Source organism: Aythya marila, assembly GCF_965140915.1.
Source record: "Aythya marila genome assembly, chromosome: 1".
In the NCBI taxonomy this organism is placed as follows: domain Eukaryota; kingdom Metazoa; phylum Chordata; class Aves; order Anseriformes; family Anatidae; genus Aythya; species Aythya marila.
Genome location: NC_139042.1, coordinates 126,369,497 through 126,388,818, shown reverse-complemented (window position 1 = coordinate 126,388,818; position 19,322 = coordinate 126,369,497). Strand labels below are relative to the sequence as shown.

Here is a 19,322-nt window from a genome sequence, read left to right as displayed (position 1 = left end):
CAGTCTTGGTGCGTGTTGTACGCTGTCCTCACGTGAAGGGTAACCCTGGTGCCATCGCGAGCCAAGCCGGCTGCTTTCTGTAGACAAGACAGTTAATTTCCAGCCCCAGATGAGTATTCTGACAGCAACGTGATTTCCTGAGAAATCGAGTCCAAGGGAGGCTTCGTTTCAAATGAAGTCAAAGCAGATCCCTGTAGCAGAAGAACCAAACCCACGGGTACCTCACCTGAGGTACTTCTATTTGTGTTCTCCACTGAGACAGCAGTGAGGAAATCCAAGATCAAAGGGCCCTTGACCAGGACAGGAAGCCTTGCAGTATGCATTTCACAGAACAGTGAGCAGGGAAACCCTGAAGAAAAAACGTGGCCAGTGAGATCAGACAGGGGATGATGCCTCCAGGTTCCTCCAAAACAATTCCCCATTTCTGCAGGGAATTTTGACAGTTATCCATAGCTTGAGAAGGTGCTCCTTGTGAAGGGGAGACTGAACCCAGAGGTGATGTATATTCAGAGTACTGTTAGATGCCCTCCTACCTGTTGCCCTACAGTTATGCAATCAGCCTGTTTTGAGTACAGTGTTATCTAGTGCAAGAGAAGAGATAACTGAGGCATTTTGTCCTTTGTACATTCAAGGGGGTAACTGACTTCTCATGCTCTAGAGGTTAAATTCAAGGGGGTAGCTAACTTTTCATTCTCCAGAGGCCAATTTACCTTGCTCTGTCCCCATCCTCACAGTAATGACTTGACATTTTTCAAGTGCTTTTGGCTCTGATGGATGCCAGGGCGCTTTACAGAATATATGTGCCAGCCTTACAGAATTCTGCTTTCCTGCAATGATTATTTTTGTGTGTGTATATATATATATTTGTATATGTTTCCCTTGGTTATTATGATTTTTTAGTTTGTATCAGAGCCTTTTTTTTTTCACAACAGACATCCAGGGCAGAAACTCATATGCTGTAGTGTAATTGTTGGCTATTTATTTGGTAATTGCTGACAGTGCATTCGGTGCTGACTCAGACACACAAAATTAAGACAATCTCTGCTCTGAAGATCTTGTAGTCTGAAATACAACTATACAAAAGCCAGGACAGACTGATAAAATCGAGGGAGGGGGTAATCTTTTGGGAGCATAGGTTTTCCGTGGTGATGTTGGTATTTTCATCAAACGTTTATCACAGACTGAAATGCAGCTTCCTCTGAGGTGGAACACTGCAGCTGTTTTGCATCATTTATTTTATTCAGAAGTATCCATGAAAGAAAAATGGAGAATATTGCCTTCATAAAAAGTGCAAGGTACTGTATAGACGCATTTGAATGGAAGCACTATGTCTTTAAGCGTTTACATTAAGAATATTAAACATGAACACCTAAAATTAGACTTCTGAAACCACATGTAGGTACCTAAGTAAATAGCCTAATTTTCCTAAGTGCCCAGGAATGTAGAGTTGACTTAACAGAGGCAATGAAGTCTTCACTGTACAGAGACACTTAAACGCATGTGTATGGATTTGTAAGTTTAAATTTGGTCATTCATCATTCCCAAAGTTGACTGTTAAAGTTGAAGCAGCGTGATTCTGCCCCGCGTGTGCTCCACTCTCATCTGAGAACTTCATGTCAAGCCCTAAGGTAAAATGCAATGAGAAGGTCTGGAGAGTTATGTCAAAAGGATTAAATTACTGAAAGGTTAGGAGGTTATATTAATGTTTCAGTATGTGTTCTGTAAGTTCCTTGGATTTTTATCTTGAAATCTGGTTCTGTAGGCAAGCGTCTAGGGTAGAATAAAGAGTCAGACAGTTTCAAATGAAACAGAATAAATGATTTTTAAGGAGTTCAGATATCATTTCCCAGTCCAAGATGTGGTTGTGACTATACTAGTACTTATTTTTTCAATAAAAATGCAGCTGAATGCTTATGTCTCTCAAGAAGGTCTTTTCTCATCCCAGAGGTACTGGTATCTTCACTTACTACGTCCTGCTGTAAATTTCAGCTGACCTTTGTAGTGGGAGATTCGGTCTGCATCACAGTCTGGATCTTTGGCCCTTCAAGTGTCAGAAAAGAAGTATGGTTAATGGCAACTGTGATATGGACAGCTGTCTCTCAAGAGCAGGGCTGAGATGATTATCTCATTTTACACAGCTGTCAGACAGGAATTACATCTCTGTCATTAGCAATCAGAAGCTGAGATGCTTTTGGACTCGCTTTTCCATTTGCTTTCCCCAATTTTGGGATTGTAACCAGTGACTTGAGAACAGAACCCTCTGTGCGCTGTGGCACTTCGTTTGCAGAAACTGTTGCCTTGTGATGCTTTAACGAATAATAATAATAATAATAAAATGTTTCTAGCACTTCCAGAAGACAACTTGGAAAGTGAGGGTAGTGCCCAGATTGACAGCCCAAAATTGTTACTTCCAAAATGTGTGAATTTTCCAGTTGTGTCAATACTGAAGCCTAAAGAAAAGTATCTGAACCCCTGTTTTGCTGGCTGCTGTACTCATTATTTTATCAAGAATATCCCGCTTGTGTTCAACTGCAAAATGCTTATCATTTTTATAGGATTTAACATTGATACTTGCTACCTACTGTGCTGTTGGTGTGTCCTCCTTCTGAGGTATATGTGATGAACATAAAAATCCATGGCATATGTCTACTCTGCCCTTAGTTTTATCATGTTTTAAGGCATCCTCTGAGTGTATGTTACTGAGAGAGGGCAAGCATGCTGCAGTCCATTTTCACAATGAATGAGCTGCAAAATTTTCATTTTACCTTTGAAAAGGAACATGCAGAATACTGGGAGCGTTTCAGAATGCAGAGAACAGAGCGTAGGACCCGTTACAGGTGTGAGCTGTGGTGCCTTGCCAATATTTGGACCAGCCAGCTGTTTTATCCTCCTGTCTTTGACTGCTCCATCCTCTACCCAGTCCTAATATGACCCTTTGAGTTGGTGCCTTAAAGGCAGAAGACACAGATGCTGCGAGCTGCGGACCTCGTGAGCAGTTTCCTGAATCCCATCCCTGGCTTCCCATCATTGTGTCATAGTCAGTCTCCTCTCCTGCACCTTTAAGGCCCAGCGTGTTTCCACCCCATCTACTTTACTTTCACTTCCTCCTACACCCCAGTACTCCTCCCAGTTCTCTCTGTACTGCTCTTTGCATCTCATTTTCCTTACTGTCCATTTGTCATTCTCTCTTGTGGCCCTAGAAGCCTGAAACACTTCTTGTCTCTCCAAAGAGAAGCATTCCCTATGTCCTTTAAAGTTTCTTTACTATCAGGAGTCCTTTCTTAACCCGTTTCACAGATCTCATTATTTCTGCACCTGTATTTCACCATGTATTTCACCATTATTGCACCTGTATTTCAATCTTTTTGGCTTTTGTTAGATTATATGCTTGTGGATAAACTTTTCCTTTTTTTTTTTTTTTTTTGGCCAGAGTTTATGTCAAGAAGCACATTTTATACAAATATAAAATAAATGAAACTCTGTTCATCTGAAAATGTCTAGGTCAACAAAGCTGGGGAATGGTACTTTGTCTCCCATGTTCCTTTCCTTCCCCTTCCTTTCTTCATGTTTTTTTTCTTCAAGGTTTTATTTGGTTGGAATGAAAGCCCCTTGCACTGCAATCTCTGGTTGCTCCCAGCACTTCAGGAGCTTGGTTTTGAGTTGGTGTGAACAATTTGTGCAAGGCCCAGTGCCTCATTTCTGATCCGATCTCTCTAAGCTGGTCAGTTTACTTGACATGAAGTCAACAAATAAAGGCATGTGTGTTTTTGTTTGGCCTTTCTAATGTATGACAGACTGAGTAATGAGCGAGAGATGAGTGAGAGCTTTTATACCTGGAGGAAGAAGTATTTGCTTTTTATTCTTTACATTAGCAATTCAAATTTTGTTTATGCTCTTTGCTGTGTAAAGGCTGTGGCTGATGATGAGAAACATATACATACTGCTAAAAGTTCAAATCTGAATAACTGGGAAGGAATCTGGACTGCTTGTTGTCATCAGTTAAAGGAGCAAAGTTTGTGAATTCTCAGTTTCCCTCCAAAAAATTAAGTAAATAAATATTTTAAAATCTCCCTCTCCATCAGTAACTTGCAGACAAAAATGGGCAAACTATTAATTCCCTTTGAAATTCCCTTTCTCTCCACCTGAGCAAAGCAGACAGGGTTTCAAGGTTGAAAGCTGGCGTGGGCGTGCTGTGTGCTCCGCGTGGCTCTGCTGCTGCTCTGCTGGCTGACCTGGCGCCGTGTGCTCCTCTTTGCACAGCTTCCTATTGACGCTGGAAGAGGGAATCGGGAATCGTCCCTTCCAAGGGTTCCAGAGCGTGAGGAGGAGAAACCCTTCGTGAAGGCTGGGTGTTGTTATTGGTGTTCTTCTTCCTGTCGATTACCTTAATTGCGGTGTGAAATTGAACTCGACGCCTCTGCGTGCTGCTTTGCTTGGCGCTGAGGAGCAGTGGCAGCACGATGCCCCTGGTCGTTTGTGTTTCGTGGCAGGACCCACAAAGCCAGAACTGAAGGGTGACAGATCCTGTGCCGTGTCAGTAGCCTGGGATTGTTTTTAAAGTTGACTTGAGTATAGATACTCTGACTGCCTTGAAGAGTCTCCTTCTAAGATCTCTAGTGACCTTTTCTTGGCCAGGTCTCAGGGTCTGTATTCCATCTTCATCCTTCTTGGCTTCCCTGCTGTTTTTGACACTTGATCATGCCCAGTCTTGAAATCTTGTCCTCCTTTGACTTTTGTGTCTGTATTTTCCTGGTTTCCCTCCTGCTGTTCTAGTTACTTATTCAGTTACTTCTGTACTAGGCCATTTACCTTCCTCCATTTATTTTTTCATAAGTTAGACACACAGACCCACTTCTGGCATGCTCTCCTGGCTTTTTTTCACTTTCTTCATGCCAGCGATATTACATTATGCATTTCAGCATACCACCTTAATGTCTCTTTTTTTTTTTTTTTTTAATGATTTGCTGATAGTTCAAAATTGCTGAGACCAGGATGAAACTCCAGAAATCTCCCGTGAGATTTCCCTTTGTTTCCTGCTTTCCTCTGTTGCAACCTCCCACAGTTGGACCCTAGTTGGACGTGGGTTTTCTCCGAATCACACTATTATTTTTACACTTACGATACAAGACCTCATCCTCCAGTTTCATGCCCTTAATCTGCTGCTTCTTTCTTAGTTACCTCTTTGGGTAACCCCTATGCTTTCTGTTTTGCTTGCCATCTCAGCTACTGCTCTCTCTTCTTCCTGGCCTCTGACAACTCTTACTTTCCCCGAGTCTTGTCAAAAAGACAGTTGCTGAAGCAAAACCTCCTGGCATTTTTAGTCAAAGCATTGCCACCTCTCCTCCCCCTCAGTTCTGCCCGTTGGCCATCGTGCACCACGTAAGGTCACAGCTTCTCACCCCTCCTCTGAGGGGCCTTCCACATTTATGCCTCTCCCCTATCTCTTTCTGCCTTTTATTGTGTTGTCCTTTGCTCTCCAGCAACACAGGCATGACGCTGTGCCTTTCCATTTCTTGCGTGATCATCCCTTCGCATTCCTCCTCAGCTGACTCATACCTTGATACATATAGGAGAATTGCCAGCCAATAGAGGCGAGACAAACTGGAGGTTACTTATTTACATATTTGAAAATTACTCCGAAGGCCTTGCCGATACTCAGATGTAGCTGGGTTATTATTGCATGTGTCCTCCTCTCCCAGGCTGCTCCTGCGAACGGGACCGATTACAAAAGTAAATAGAGATAGTCATAAGCGAAGGCACATCTCGGAGACTGGGAAGGTCAGAGCTGGAGCAGAAAACATTTATTCAGAACAGCAAGGTGGCAGCTGTAGTAAGCGTGCATGTGGAAGAACGTGGCTTCTTTATGAGTCTGTAACAGCCCGAACAGGAGGCTTGGTCTGAGGATGACACACAGAAAGTAGCACTTCGTAGGTAGGATGCAGAGTGCCAAGTAGCAGTAATAGCATTTTAAGCTAGAAGAAGGAACTAATGGGTGTACATCCCTTCTCCTGTGGTACGTGGAATCCTTTTGACGTTCACACTTGCTGAAAATCCTTAAAAGTTGTGCACTTGGCTGGAGGCTGTCAGATGTCTCCTGGAAGACTGTTCAATCACATTAGTTCAAATGAACAGCTAACAAAGAAGTGAAAAAGGATTGTGTTTAAAGTTGTGCTTGAGACCTAATTTGTGAACTTTACACAGGGCTACGTGATTCATCTGATCAATCTACAACTTAAATTTCATCTGTACTTTGCTTCCAAGCTCTTCTTTAACAACTTTTTCTGCAGTGCTTTGGTAATCTCAACTCTGGGAGCATTTCCTGTGCTAGGTGGTACTCCACTGATCTGTACTTGATACCAGTTTCCTTGTTCTCTATGAATTCAATGCAAAGTTGGTGCTTGATACTCATTTTCTCACAAGGTCAGTGTGGGTTGTGGCTTGTTTCAGCAGCTATTGCAGAACTCGTATGGACTAATGTCTTTTTCAGTGGTTCAGCTTTTGGTGAACAGGCCACTTGCAGTCAGATTTTCATTTTTTACTGACAGATCCATTTTTTAATGTGAATAAGAACACATTTTTTTTATTTACAAGTGCATGTTGCATTTTTTTAACCCGGGTTTTTCTAGCTGTCTTTGCAGTGATGTGAAGATCTTCTGAACAAGATACTTTGCATGCTGATCTACTTCTGATTGTCTCTAATTTCAGAGACAATCTGTGTGTCATATCAGTGTTTGCATATCCTGTACTGAAGCTTTACTACGGGATATGATTCTGATAGGCAGCTAAAATCGAAATCCTTCTTTTCAAGCTAGGTGCTTCCATGAAGCTGGGGGAAAATACCTTCTCTTAAATATGGTTTGTCTACCTCCGACTTCTGGGTTTCCAAGGGAAACCTTCGTTCCAGATATGTGCTCATGAATTTGAACTATTTCCAAAAACAATACCCAATACCTTTTTCAGTGTAGGACTAATTGTTCTGTTAATATTCGTGCCAAAAGATTTCTCCTACCTTCCTGGCATGTGCTTAGAATCGTGCTCCTGTTTCCAATGGTAAGATGTTGCATAGTGGTTCTGAAGGTGGAGGGATGCTGTAGAGATCCTTCTGCTGGGGTGATCTATTTTCATTGTGCTGCTTCAAATTTACTTGGTTTGCTTTTACTTTTTTTTTTTTTTTTCTTTTTTTTTTTACGTAATAATGGGACATGGGGCTTATTATTAGAATAAATCTTTTATGATGGTCTTACTACAAATAAAGTAACTTTTAGCTCAGAAGTATTTTAAGCATGCCACTATTCTCAATATCATTTGCTGTTTCTTTTAACAGGTGTTACATATTCCCCGCTCTCACTTGCACAGCACCATAAATAAGCACACTAATCTTAACTTTGAACACATCTTCAGACTGTCTGAGGGGTTTCTGCAATGTTTGCTGAGTGTTTCTCTACATTTCTGCAGCATGTTCATGTAGCAAATGACAAAAGTCTTTTGAGTAGTTGGTCTTACTACTAAAATTTAGATCAAACTGTTTGATTCTACCCTTTTATGCCTGTAAAGACACTGTTTCCCTTGACGTGATGTTTTGGATGTTGGCTGTAATGCTATCTATTGATAAGTTTAAATATGCAGGTCAAGTTTTGTAAACTGTATCTTCCTGCCAGTTTTCTACAAAAATTAATACATAATAACTTTTCATAGTTCATATCCATATAGCTGTGTGCTTTTAGATGACAGTAACTTCCTTTGATTGAAGCCTTTTTTTTTTTCCTTTGTAGCTCATGACTAGTGTGAGCTGTGTACACTCTATTACCACACCTCCAGTCCAATAATTTATTGGCAATAAATTATTAGCTTATTAGTTTAATTACTGTATTAGTTTATTTTTTGTGCTTGTTATACTGCTCCCAACGAAGAGAAGGGTGGTTCTAGGGTATGATGATTTCTGCTACCTCTTTGCCACAGGGACTGCTTTTCCTCCTTTTATAGATACTGCAAACAGAAGTGTGCTTTCTAACTGCAATGCTTTCATTTTTGCCTGCTAATATAATAACACAACCCCTGCCAGTTCTTCCAGGTTAAGTTTCATTTATGAACAATCATAGAATGATTTGGGTTGGAACAGACCCTAAAGATCATCCAGTTTCACCCCCCCTGCCATGGGCAGGGACAGCTCCCACCAGCCCAGGTTGCCCAAAGCCCCATCCAGCCTGGCCTTGGGCACCTCCAGGGATGGGGCATCCACAGCTTCTCTGGGCAACCTGTGCCAGGCCCTCACCACCCTCTGAGTGAATAATTTCTTCTGTATATCTGGTCTAAATCTCCCCTTTTAACTTAAAACCATTAACCCTTGTCCTATCACTACACCCCCTGAGACAGAGTCCCTCCCCAGCTCTCCTGCAGGCCCCCTTTAGGCACTGGCAGGCCGCTGTAAGGTCTCCCCAGAGCCTTCTCTTCTCCAGGCTGAACAACCCCAGCTCCCTCAGCCTGTCTTCATAGGAGAGGCGCTCCAGCCCCTTGATAATCTCCAGCTCCTTAGTAACATTGATAAAGTACATTTTTTATTTTTTTTGTCAAAGTAAAAGCTGTTTTCTCATGCATTCTTATGCATTACTTTCTTCCTTAGTTTCTGAGGCAGTTTAGTCTAATTGGCATCCTGCTCACCTTTCTGTTTCAGTGGTCAAGTTCTTTTTTTTTTTTTTTTTCTTTTCCTCATGATGATGTTTATTTGTTTGCTAAATACCCCAGAAGTGAGGTTTATGTCAGACTATATTAGATGCATACTGTCAGCATTGGATCTGTGCTTCAGGCACCTCAGTAGAAGTGATCTTATTTTTACAGGTGTTCTGCAGCAATGTGTCTCACTACTTGGTAGTCTGTTTTGTGTATCTTCCTTCTCAAAGTTTATGTTGAGAAAATTAGATTGAGTGTCCTTTGAGTGTTTCACCAGCAGTGTTTCATTGGATTAGAATAGCAGGAGGAAGAAAAATAAAGCAACAGTGAAAAGTAAATTTAGAAAGTAAATCCACAGATCTGTTGTAGAATATGCATTATCTATAGGCTGTGTATGGTGTAGTTTCATTCATTGCTTCACCCTCTACTGAATGGACAGCCTTTGGGCCCTGCCTTAGAGAATATTTCAGGTTATAAATGTTCAGTGATTGCGCACAGTGTTGCCCCTCAGAGTGTTGTTCCTCACTGTTCAGATCTTTCTTCCGTTCCTGATACGTAAGTAGTAGTGGCACAAGGTAGGGGCTGACTAAGAACAAGCTTTTGCAAAACAGCAGGGTAGGCACAGTACACATTTCTGCAGTCCAGCAGCAGGTATGGTACAATCTGACAGACAGAAAGCTGGCTTACGTTTTCAACCTGAGGTTCAGTTTGTGAGCTGCAGATACTCACAGTAAGGCAGTAGCTTTCCTGGAGTGCTGCAGTGAAGTGTTACTAGTCCTGAGGGAATTAATGGTTTTTAACAGGTATTCCGTGCTAGGATTTTCTTTAATAGGTCTTCCTTATGAATCAGACAGGTTCTTGTGTATTTAGCTGCAGATCTGAGTTGGTGCTTGGCTGTCGTTTCAGTATCTCTGATCTGTCTTGACTTGGTCTTGTGCTGGAACTAGTTAGTACTTGAGGAGTGCAGACTGTGCAGTCAGTTTCCAGCTGCTGATGGTGGTTATGACTGGCTACCTTACAGCTGATTTTTTAAAGTCAACCAAATATATAAACCGATAACATTTACTTCTGTACATGCAAAATGGGAGATGATGAATTCTGGTCCTTAACTGTCTTTTTATTTATTTGGAGTTAAATCTGTCTTGCTAATATGGTAGGATTTTTTTTTTAAACACCCTTGTTTGGTTCAGTATGTTTGTTAGTCACTAGTTGTTGTTTTTTTTTTTTTTTTTTTTTTTTTTCTCTCTTTGAGTGGGATTATAAAAAAGGAATTTGAAAGAAGAATTGTCAGGCAATGAACTGGGAAGGGGAAGATGAAAGAACCATCAGCTGCTGACGTTTGGCTGTAGCGGTGTTGTGCTGTACCATTAAGTAGTGTCAAGCTGGTGTACGGCTCGGATCAGATGAATGAAAATACACAGCACAAATAATAGCAAGTACTACTGTTATAGTAATTTAGTAACAAATTATACCAAATTATTTTTGTGTCAACATTGTTCTGGAACTGCCACCGTACCTGAGGGTTTGACTGTGCACGAATGCTACAGATCCTTTACTGCCAGGATACAGATTTATAATTCCGGCAATATGATAAAGTTTAAGCTTGGAAAAACAGTCTTATTCCACTGCCTTGAAATATCACAGGTGATTGCTTTCATGTCTAAAAGTCTTTCTGTCCAGAATTACTGTCTGGCGTATGTATTCTTAAAGAGCTGCTGGATTTTACTGAGAAGTAGTTGTTTCAATATGGGTTGGTTAGTGCATATGCATACATATATTAACATACATATATATTTAATTATATATATAGTTAAAGTTTAAGGATTTTGTTTTCTTGTTAAAATGTTTTATAAACCAGAGAATGGGAAAAAAAAACAAACAGATTCTTAGTGTGAAAGTGATGGGACCCAATTCTAACCTTGCTTGTCTCCCTGACAGATATTTTACACAAATACAGTAGTGCTTGTACGTTTGAGAGTTGGTGTGTTGGTATCAACTTCGCATTTTACTTCATAGCCAGTGAAGTAGAGCTAAATGCTCTACTGATACAAGCTGGGCAAATCTGAATCTTTAAGAAAACTGCAGTGTTTTGTGTTGTTCCATATTTTTTTTTTCTTTCATTTTGGTATCTCAATCTGTTATAGGTTTTAGTAGCTTAATTTTCTTGATATGTGTTTAAGAAAGGAGGTGTTAGCTGTAACTTGTAACTATTTTACTTTTGATTTGTATTGTTAGCACAACTGATATTTCTGAATTAATGCATATGATAAGATCATGTGTTCTCCGATTGCATTGTGAAAAATTGAAATCTTTATGAGGCACACTTAGAAAATTCAACATTCATCTGACATCAGTTCATGTTTGTTTCCTCCCAGGTTGATCAAACTAATACTTGTTAGTGAGGGCTGTCCAAGTGAAGTTACCGTGCAGGTCTCGCTGTGTTTCCGTTCGATGTCAGCAGTCCCAGCAGCCTTTGTCCGTGTGCCCAAAGCTGTGTAAAAATGTATTGTTGCTTTACCCTTGGGTGATTTGGAAAGGAATAATGCTGCTTTCTGTTTTTTTAAAAATGCCTGAGATTGGCCCCTCTTGGTTGAACTATCTACGTTCAATAAGCAGTAACTTTAGCAGGCTGCATGGTGTGAAGCCTTCTGCAGCTCTGATCACTCAGCTGCAGAGCAAGCAGTCATCGCTGTCATCTGTGGCAGATGAGCAGATAGATAAGTTGGTAGCAGTTGGGCTTTTCCTTTCCTCCACAGGCAGAGAAATGTTTCCACCCACTACAGATACTGCAGTGGTGCAATTTTACTTTTCAATCCATGCAGGCGCCGGGGCGTGAGTGGTGACGCTGGGAGGTGTTTCCTCAGCCCCGCGTGCTGGCACAGCTGCTTGCGGGTTTTGTTGGTGTGCTGTGTAGGTGGCCCGGGCCTGAAAGGTGTCATGTACGCATGAAAATGTGCACGAAAACGAAAGGTTTGGTGTGTAGGATCGTGTCGGGGTGTAGGCTTTGTGCATTCCTCTGTACTGTGAGGGCACATCGGTGCAGAAGTGTGAGGTGGGTCAACAACTGGCCGAATGGCTGGGCTTTGAAGGTAGTGGTCAGTGGTGCAAAGTCTGGTTGGAGACCAGCAGCTGCCAATGAAGCCCAGAGGGCAATACTGGGTGCAGTCCTGCTTCACGTTTTAATTAATGATCTGGGTGAGGTGGTGATGACACAGAACTGGGGGGAGTGGTTGACTCACCAGAGGGCTGCACAGCCGTGCAGGGGGATCTTGACAGGTTGGAGAGGTGGGCTGACAAGAACCTCATAAAGTTCAACATGTTCAAAAGTGCAAAGTCCTCCATCTAGGGAGGAACAACCCCAGGCACCAGTACGTACTGGGGACGCTCAGATGGAAAGCACCTCTGCTGAAAAGGACCGAGGAATCCCGGTAGACACCAAGTTGAACATGAGTCAACCATATGTCATTGCTGCTACGACAGCTAATTGGCTGCATTAAGCAAAATACCACCAGCAGGTCAAGAGAGGTGATCCCTCCCCTTTGCTCAGCACTGGTGAGGCCACACCTGGAGCACTGTGTCCAGTTCTGGGCTTCCCAAAACAAGAGAAATGTTTGAATACAGAAGGAGCCCCACAGAGGGCTACCAGGATGATCAAGGGACTGAGCACCCCTCCTATGGGGAGAGGCCAAGAGACCTGTGACTGTTCAGCCTGGAGAAGAGGAGGCTCAGGGGGATCTTAGCAATGCCTATAGATACCTGATGGAAGGGTGCAAAGAAGGTGGAGCCAGGCTCTTTTCAGTAGTGCTCAGTGCCAGGACAAGAGTCAATGAGCACAAACTGGAACACAGGAAGTTCCCTCTACACATCAGGAAACACTTTGCCACTGTGCAGGTGACGGAGCACTGGCACAGGTTGCCCAGAGGGGTGGTGGAGGCTCCCTCCTTGGAGATCTTCAAAAGTTGTCTGGACATGATCCTGGGCAGCGTGCTCTGGGTGTCCCTGCTTGAGCAGGGGGCTTGGACCAGATGGCCTCCAGAGGCCCCTTCCAGCCCTAACCACTCTGTGATTCTGTGTAACACACGTGGTTGTGGGGCAGAGTGGGGAGCTTCTGTGTCAAAATGCTGGGTGCATCCACTGCGTTATTGTAAAATGCCTATTTTTAGAACGAGTGTCTGTAATGCTCCACCAGAGTATTGTATCATACTCTGCATGAGTACTCAGATACTCTAATGAATGAATATCTATTTGTGCGTCTCCCTTTCTCATCTGATCTGCTCAGATGAGTGATGGACTTGTGTGGGGGGTGTTGACTGGTGAATCTCTCCGAAGCAGTGCGTGTTCACACTAGTCTGTGCTCTCTGACATGTAGGCATGTAGTTAATTTGTTACGTGAGCATGTACAAAAGCGTGTGCATGTCTTTAGGCATTTAACTTTTGTATGTACTAGCGAGATACGGGGTGGTATCATCGAATTCTCCACAGAGATTAATTTCCAAAATGAAAGATGCAGAACTTGCAGCCCTTCAAAATTTTATTTTTATTTTTGTTCAATGATTAAGTGCAGAGCAGTGCAGGTTGTGACCATGGAAACTACCTCAGTCCAAACGAATGATGCTTCTAATTGCAAGTAAGAATAATGATCTTTCTGATGCCCTGACTACTTCAAAAGGCAGCATATAAGCTTTTCGTGCTGTGTACAAGTTCATCCGTGTTTATGCTATTAAATATTTTATTCCTATAAAATATTTAAGTAGGAAACCCTGGCTACAAGTGCTAGTCATGTTGGACAGGTGTGTTTTATTTTTTTTGGGGGGGGTTGGGGGGGAATATGTAATATTTATGAAAAGAAAGATCCCGAGTCTGTTTCTGCCCTGTGGCAAATTTGTAGTGTGAGCTTGGATAAGTCAGTTTTTCTCATGTCTCAGATTTGGGCAAAATATTTGCTTGTTATTTCGTGAATTCAGCAAGATTTAATACAATCAAAATTGTATGTATGTTTAGGAAAAATGGGTTATGGTAGGCAAAGCTTTAACTATTACAAGCTTTATATAGTCTGTTCCACCTCGACATGGTAGATGTAATTATCTATATATAGTATTATGCATGATCTTGGTGTTTTAAAATGAGATATGTAATCCTAGCCCTAAGGAATAGGATTAATTATAATGTCACCTGATGCAAAAAGACAGAGTGGGCCTTAGAGAGAAATTAATTTCTCCCCAAATTAAGATAGTCACAGTCCTGACTTTTCCAGATGATCTTAATTAGATCATCAGATCCATTGTGGTTTGGATATGGTGTGAATGAGTGGGTATTCCCTTTTAGCCACGATCTTCCTCTTACATGACACGACAAACCTACTGTATTACAGCTAATCTTGGTGAAGGCCTCAAGGTTATATTACTTAGGTAGTAAAGGAATGAATGTGATGCAGCTGCTGAAGAGGGTCCCTGTCCTTTGAATAGATCTTGGCTCTTTACCTGAGAACAGTTGGGATGCTCTGGATAAGGCTGTCCTAGCAAAATTATCATCAGTGCTGTCCTAGCAAGAATGGTCCTCCTGGAGACGTAGTGGTAGGCCTTTTTGGATGATTATATCTGTCTGAATAATGTATGCAAAGCAGGATGATCTTCACTCAGGTATTTTGTGATAGGGGAAGAAGTAGAGAAGGGGAATGCAAACGGATATTTCTGTTGTTATGGTTTACCTTGTTTGTATATGAGGAGTTCTCATTGTGCTTTTTGTTCTTCTCACAGATACACCTGCTTCCAGCACCATGGCCTCTGACCTGGAAAGCAGCCTCACCTCCATTGACTGGCTCCCACAGCTTACTTTAAGAGCTACTATTGAAAAACTGGGGGGTTCCTCACAAGCAGGGCCTCCAGGGGCTGCCCGAAAGTGTCCTCCAGGCTCACCAACTGATCCCAATGCTACTCTGAGTAAGGATGAGGCTGCAGTGCATCAAGATGGGAAGCCACGTTACAGCTATGCCACTCTGATCACGTATGCAATCAACTCGTCGCCTGCCAAGAAGATGACACTCAGTGAGATCTATCGTTGGATCTGTGACAATTTTCCCTACTACAAAAATGCTGGTATTGGTTGGAAGGTAAGGACTTCCATAGCTAAAGTGCCCTTTCCGTCTAATAAATGGATGTTATTTTCTTAGTTCTGTGCCAAATGTGCTCACTGAGCAAAATGAAGAGAAACAGATGTGAAATTAAGTTGACCATTTGGAAGAAATGAAGAGAGACAGAGGTCCCATTTTTTTCTCAGATTTTTGTTGCGTGTACGTGGTGGCCCTTACAAAGAATCCTGGGGAAAAGAGGGAAGAAAATCACCACAAAAAAAAAACACCACCAACAAAAAGAACCCACAAAACCCACGTTACTGCCAGTCTCTGCATCACGCTGATACTATTTTCACTGTACCTTTTGTATTTGTATAGGTGGTTCAGCCCCAGTTACTCAGCCTATTCTATTCCTCTCCTTTCCTAAGCTTCTGTTCTGCTGCATGGTGGGTATATGTAGTGAGGTTTGGCTTTTGAGTATACGCTTCCCTTCCGTTTTCTCTACCCACACCTGAGCATACACAGAAGGCTGTACGTTTTTGTTGTAGCACTTACCTGTACCTCTCAATTTCTCTTCAGAACTCGATTCGTCATAACCTCTCTCTGAATAAGTGTTTTCGAAAAGTGCCTCGACCAAGGGATGATCCTGGGAAGGTAAGAAATCTGCACGCTCCTGGGCAAGACATTTTAAACTGCAAGGAATAAGCAGGGGTTGCTCTTTCTAACTCATGACTGGAATTTGAAACCTAAAGTGCAGGCAGAAATGGAAGCAGTAGTAAGATTTACTGCTGCACTTGGCTACAGAAGCATTTGCTTAAAGGGAACCTGTAAAAGGGCCTAAATGGTTTTAGCACTTTTTTCTTATCTGTGATCTTCTGTTAACTTTAAAGATAATGGAAAAGGAATAGTGTTAAGTGTACTTTTTCAGTTTTGTTTCTTATTTTTCTTCATCTATATTTGTTAAGTGTGGGTCTGGTCCAACCTGTTCTGTTACGAAAGATTTTAGTGGCTGGTGGTGCATGGCAGGATTATGACATGACATCATGGTTCATGGAGGCAAGATCCAGGGAAGTGAGAGCAGAACTACTTATGTAGACTGCAGACAATTTGGCATTGAGGGAAAAAAATGTCATGATCAGGTAGTTCAGATCTGTAGAAACCAGTTACAAGTAGCAGTCATGAATTTATTAATTTGTTGTGTTAGTAAAGGCTGATAAAGTCTTGTTAGTACGTAACAACTGTAAAGGAGAGTTGCTAGCAAAACCAAGACATGGCAAGCAGATATTGTTACTTTTACAAAAGAAACAAGCAGAAGAAGATGGTGCGGATGAGAAACTATGCATTTAGACAGAAAGCTTTTATTTTATTGATTTATTTTAACTTTCTTCCATCCCTCAGCATCCTAAAGTTGCCAGGCCTTTGTGCAGGCCTTTTCAGGTTATATTTGAAGGACTAGGTGATGCTCAGTTGGCATCTAAAAATTGAAGTAAGGTCTCTGGAGACCACTGCTCAAAATGCTATTGATTATATGGCTTATTCCAGGGAACCCATCCTGACTTCAGAGTACGTGTTTGAAGGTGCTCATTGACATTTTGGGCTGGGTTTGTAATGATAACCCATCCTCTGCTTGTCACTGATTATTCAGGTTCAACTGGAGGTCAAAATAAGTTAAATCACACCCTAGAGTTCTGTGTATGCTGCTTCAGAAAACAAAAAACTGACATAATTATAGTCTATTTCAGGTTGAAAGGGACCACAGGAGGTCAAACACCACTCTTCCCCCGCCTCCCAGCTTATCAGACAGGACACGATTGGGTTGTTCAGGCCTTTGATGGGCACTTGTTTAAGCAATGCACCACCATCATTTATATCTGATTGGAATTCCTCTTGATATAACTCGTGTTTGTTGCATCTTATTCTATGCATATCTGAGAAGAGTTTGGGTTTTGTCATCTTAAAATTTCATCACATAGTTTAAGACAGTGGTTGGATTTCCTTAGCCTTCTCTTCTCCAGCCTAAACAGATCTGTCTGTGTGAACTGCTTGTATGTGGTGTATTTTAGTCCCCTAGCCAACATGGTGCTCCTCCGTTGGATGTATTCCTGTATGTCAGTGTCTGTCTTGCCTGGGAGGCCCCCAAGAGGGCACAGTACTTAAAGTGAAATCTCACAAGCATGGTAAAAGAGATCCTTCTCGTTCTTTCTGCCCAGTCTAAACACTGAGCTGGTCCTCATTAGTCAATTAAAAATAACATGCTGTGAGGAAGGTACTGACGGGGGGCGTACAGGCCCAAAAGAGTTGGTCTGTCTCGGGTCTAAAACATCTTTTGCTCTTCTTGTTGTCATGTCTCAAAGTGATGGAAACGTAAAGCATCCTGCCTTCCACCTGTAGCACCCACCATACCTCATTGTTCAGTACAACACGATGCAAGAGAGCAACCTCTGTTTCCAGCACCCAGGCCTTAGTTGTCTGATACTCAGGGTGGTCCAGGTGGTCCTAATGTTTAGTAAATGCGGCATTTTTTGAGGCAGTAAATCCCTGCTGCAGGAAGCACCCGGATTTAATACTGCAATAATTCACCACTGGGTCTTCTTTCCAGGGCTCATATTGGACAATAGATACGTGTCCAGATATATCTCGCAAGAGGCGGCATCCTCCCGATGATGACGTGAGTGTTACTCTTTCCTGACAGCATGGAGCAGGAGGGGGAATCCCCCTTCTTGTTCCAAGGAGTCCTTCCAGCACTAGATGATGCTGTCATTTTGGGGGTAAAGTGTGCACACTGGGGAAACAAAGGCTAGAACTGAATGAATTAACGTGTATCTTGCTGAGTGGCTGTTGCTGCTGTTCGGTAGCTAAGTTAATAATGCTTAAAGTCCTTTATCCTGTCTTTTTGGTGATTAAGGCCTAGTCCTCCTGTTTTCTAAGCCATGAACAACAGTGGGGGGAGCTGGCTTCCCATCTGCAGTTTCACTTCTCCATCTGTTTTTGATTTGGGCTTCTTTTCTCCTTCTTCCCCCTCCACAGATACCACAAGACTCCCCAGAGCAAGAGGCAAGCAAGAGCCCCCGAGGTTCTGTTCCAGTCAGCACAGAAGCCTCTTTGCCATCTGAGGCCACCCCTCAACTGTCACTCCAGAGCACTGCCCCCATTGCCAACTACAGTCAGGTGAGCAGTGGAGAAGAGGACAGAAGCCTTAAGAAGTGTGTGTGTGTGGGGAGGGAAAAATAAAAGGAAGGGAAGAAGTTAATCAGACAGAAAATAAGGAGGAAGTGTCATTTAAGAACGGGTTGGATGTTGGAGCCAGTGTGCTATGGGGGGTGGCTGGTTAACTTCTGTCAAGGAAAATGGCATTTGGGATGGTCTGCTGGGAGAGAGCTAAGTGATAGGAGATAGCAGCGCATGTTCTACCTGTAGGTAGTGTTTGGATCCCTGTCAGAAGTTACAAAACCTAGTACAAAGCCAAGGCCTTATTTCTGTTGCGTGTGGTCCTTTTAGCAGGCTGCAGGACCTGTGGATGTTGCCTCTACTGTAGCGGGGGGGCAGGGCCGTGAAGGGGCCGACGTGCCACCCCCGCTGTACAGTGCCAACCATGACTTCAAGTTCTCCTACTCTGAGATCAATTTCCAGGATCTTAGCTGGTCCTTCCGAAACCTCTACAAATCCATGCTGGAGAAATCATCTTCCTCTCAGCACGGTGAGTAACAATATGTGACACATGGGGTGGGCAGGTACCTGCCTACACAGTCCTTGTTCGCTGATCTATCCTTACGCTTTCAGGTCTTTCTTCTTTTAGAAGCCTGTGCAAACAGACTTTCCTTCTTTGGCAATTAGCTCTTGGTTTGTAATTAGCTCTGCCAGGAGCAGATAAGAAATCTGCCTGCCCCTTCTCTATTGCTCCCCACTCATTCACTCAGAATAAAAAGGATTATGATTTAAAAATACTTTGTGTTGATAGAAAAGCAAATGCTAAAATGGTAGAAGCGTAGAGAAATGAAGTCCTGAAGAAAAGTGTGTCTGAGAAGTATTCACAATCTGACAAGCTAGAAACTGTAAGAGGGAGGGGGTTGTTGCATTTAGGCAGTGGAATTTCCCCCAAAAGAGAATGGAAGGTCGTCACTGTGAAGATCTTTTAAAAGCAGAATTTGTACGAGACCTTGGAGAATTGAGCTTTGTGGGAAAGAAAGAGCCTGCAACTCCATTCATAGCTCACATTTCTGTGACTGAGGAACCAGCCAGCAGAGGGCAGAATCGCTGTAGGGATGAGATGAGACCTGTGTTTCTGCAGAAAACACTTCAGGAAAGTCTCCACTTGCTGTCCCTATCCTTAAACATTCTTCTGAATACTAGCAGGAAGGAATATTCAATTAGATGAGCATTTCACTTATGCTGTCAGCCGTTATACAGCACAGGCAGAGTTTGCTACTCTGCTACTTTCAGGAGGAGCCTCTTGAAACTTGTAGCTTCAGTAAAATAACAAGCTATTACATTTATTACTTTCATCATGCTGGCACTTGAGATTACTGGTAGTACTCTGTTGTATAAGATGTTGTACAATGAGAAAGATAGAAAAATGCAGAGAAGA

At 42.5% G+C, this 19,322-nt stretch overlaps 1 protein-coding gene across 2 annotated transcripts in view; it reads left to right on the top strand.

Annotated features, from left to right (window-relative positions):
• Positions 1-19,322, top strand: part of FOXJ2 (forkhead box J2) — a 32,240-nt gene that overhangs the window by 1,912 nt on the left and 11,006 nt on the right. Inside the window, exons 2-6 of one of the 2 annotated variants that reach the window (XM_082774720.1) lie at positions 14,424-14,776; positions 15,317-15,391; positions 17,337-17,405; positions 17,765-17,905; positions 18,239-18,434. In XM_082774720.1, coding sequence (XP_082630846.1) covers positions 14,444-14,776; positions 15,317-15,391; positions 17,337-17,405; positions 17,765-17,905; positions 18,239-18,434 — 814 coding nt within the window. In that variant the 5' untranslated portion in view covers positions 14,424-14,443. Of the gene's footprint in view, positions 1-14,423; positions 14,777-15,316; positions 15,392-17,336; positions 17,406-17,764; positions 17,906-18,235; positions 18,435-19,322 lie in introns of both variants that reach the window. The other variant, XM_082774719.1, reaches the window with a different exon arrangement.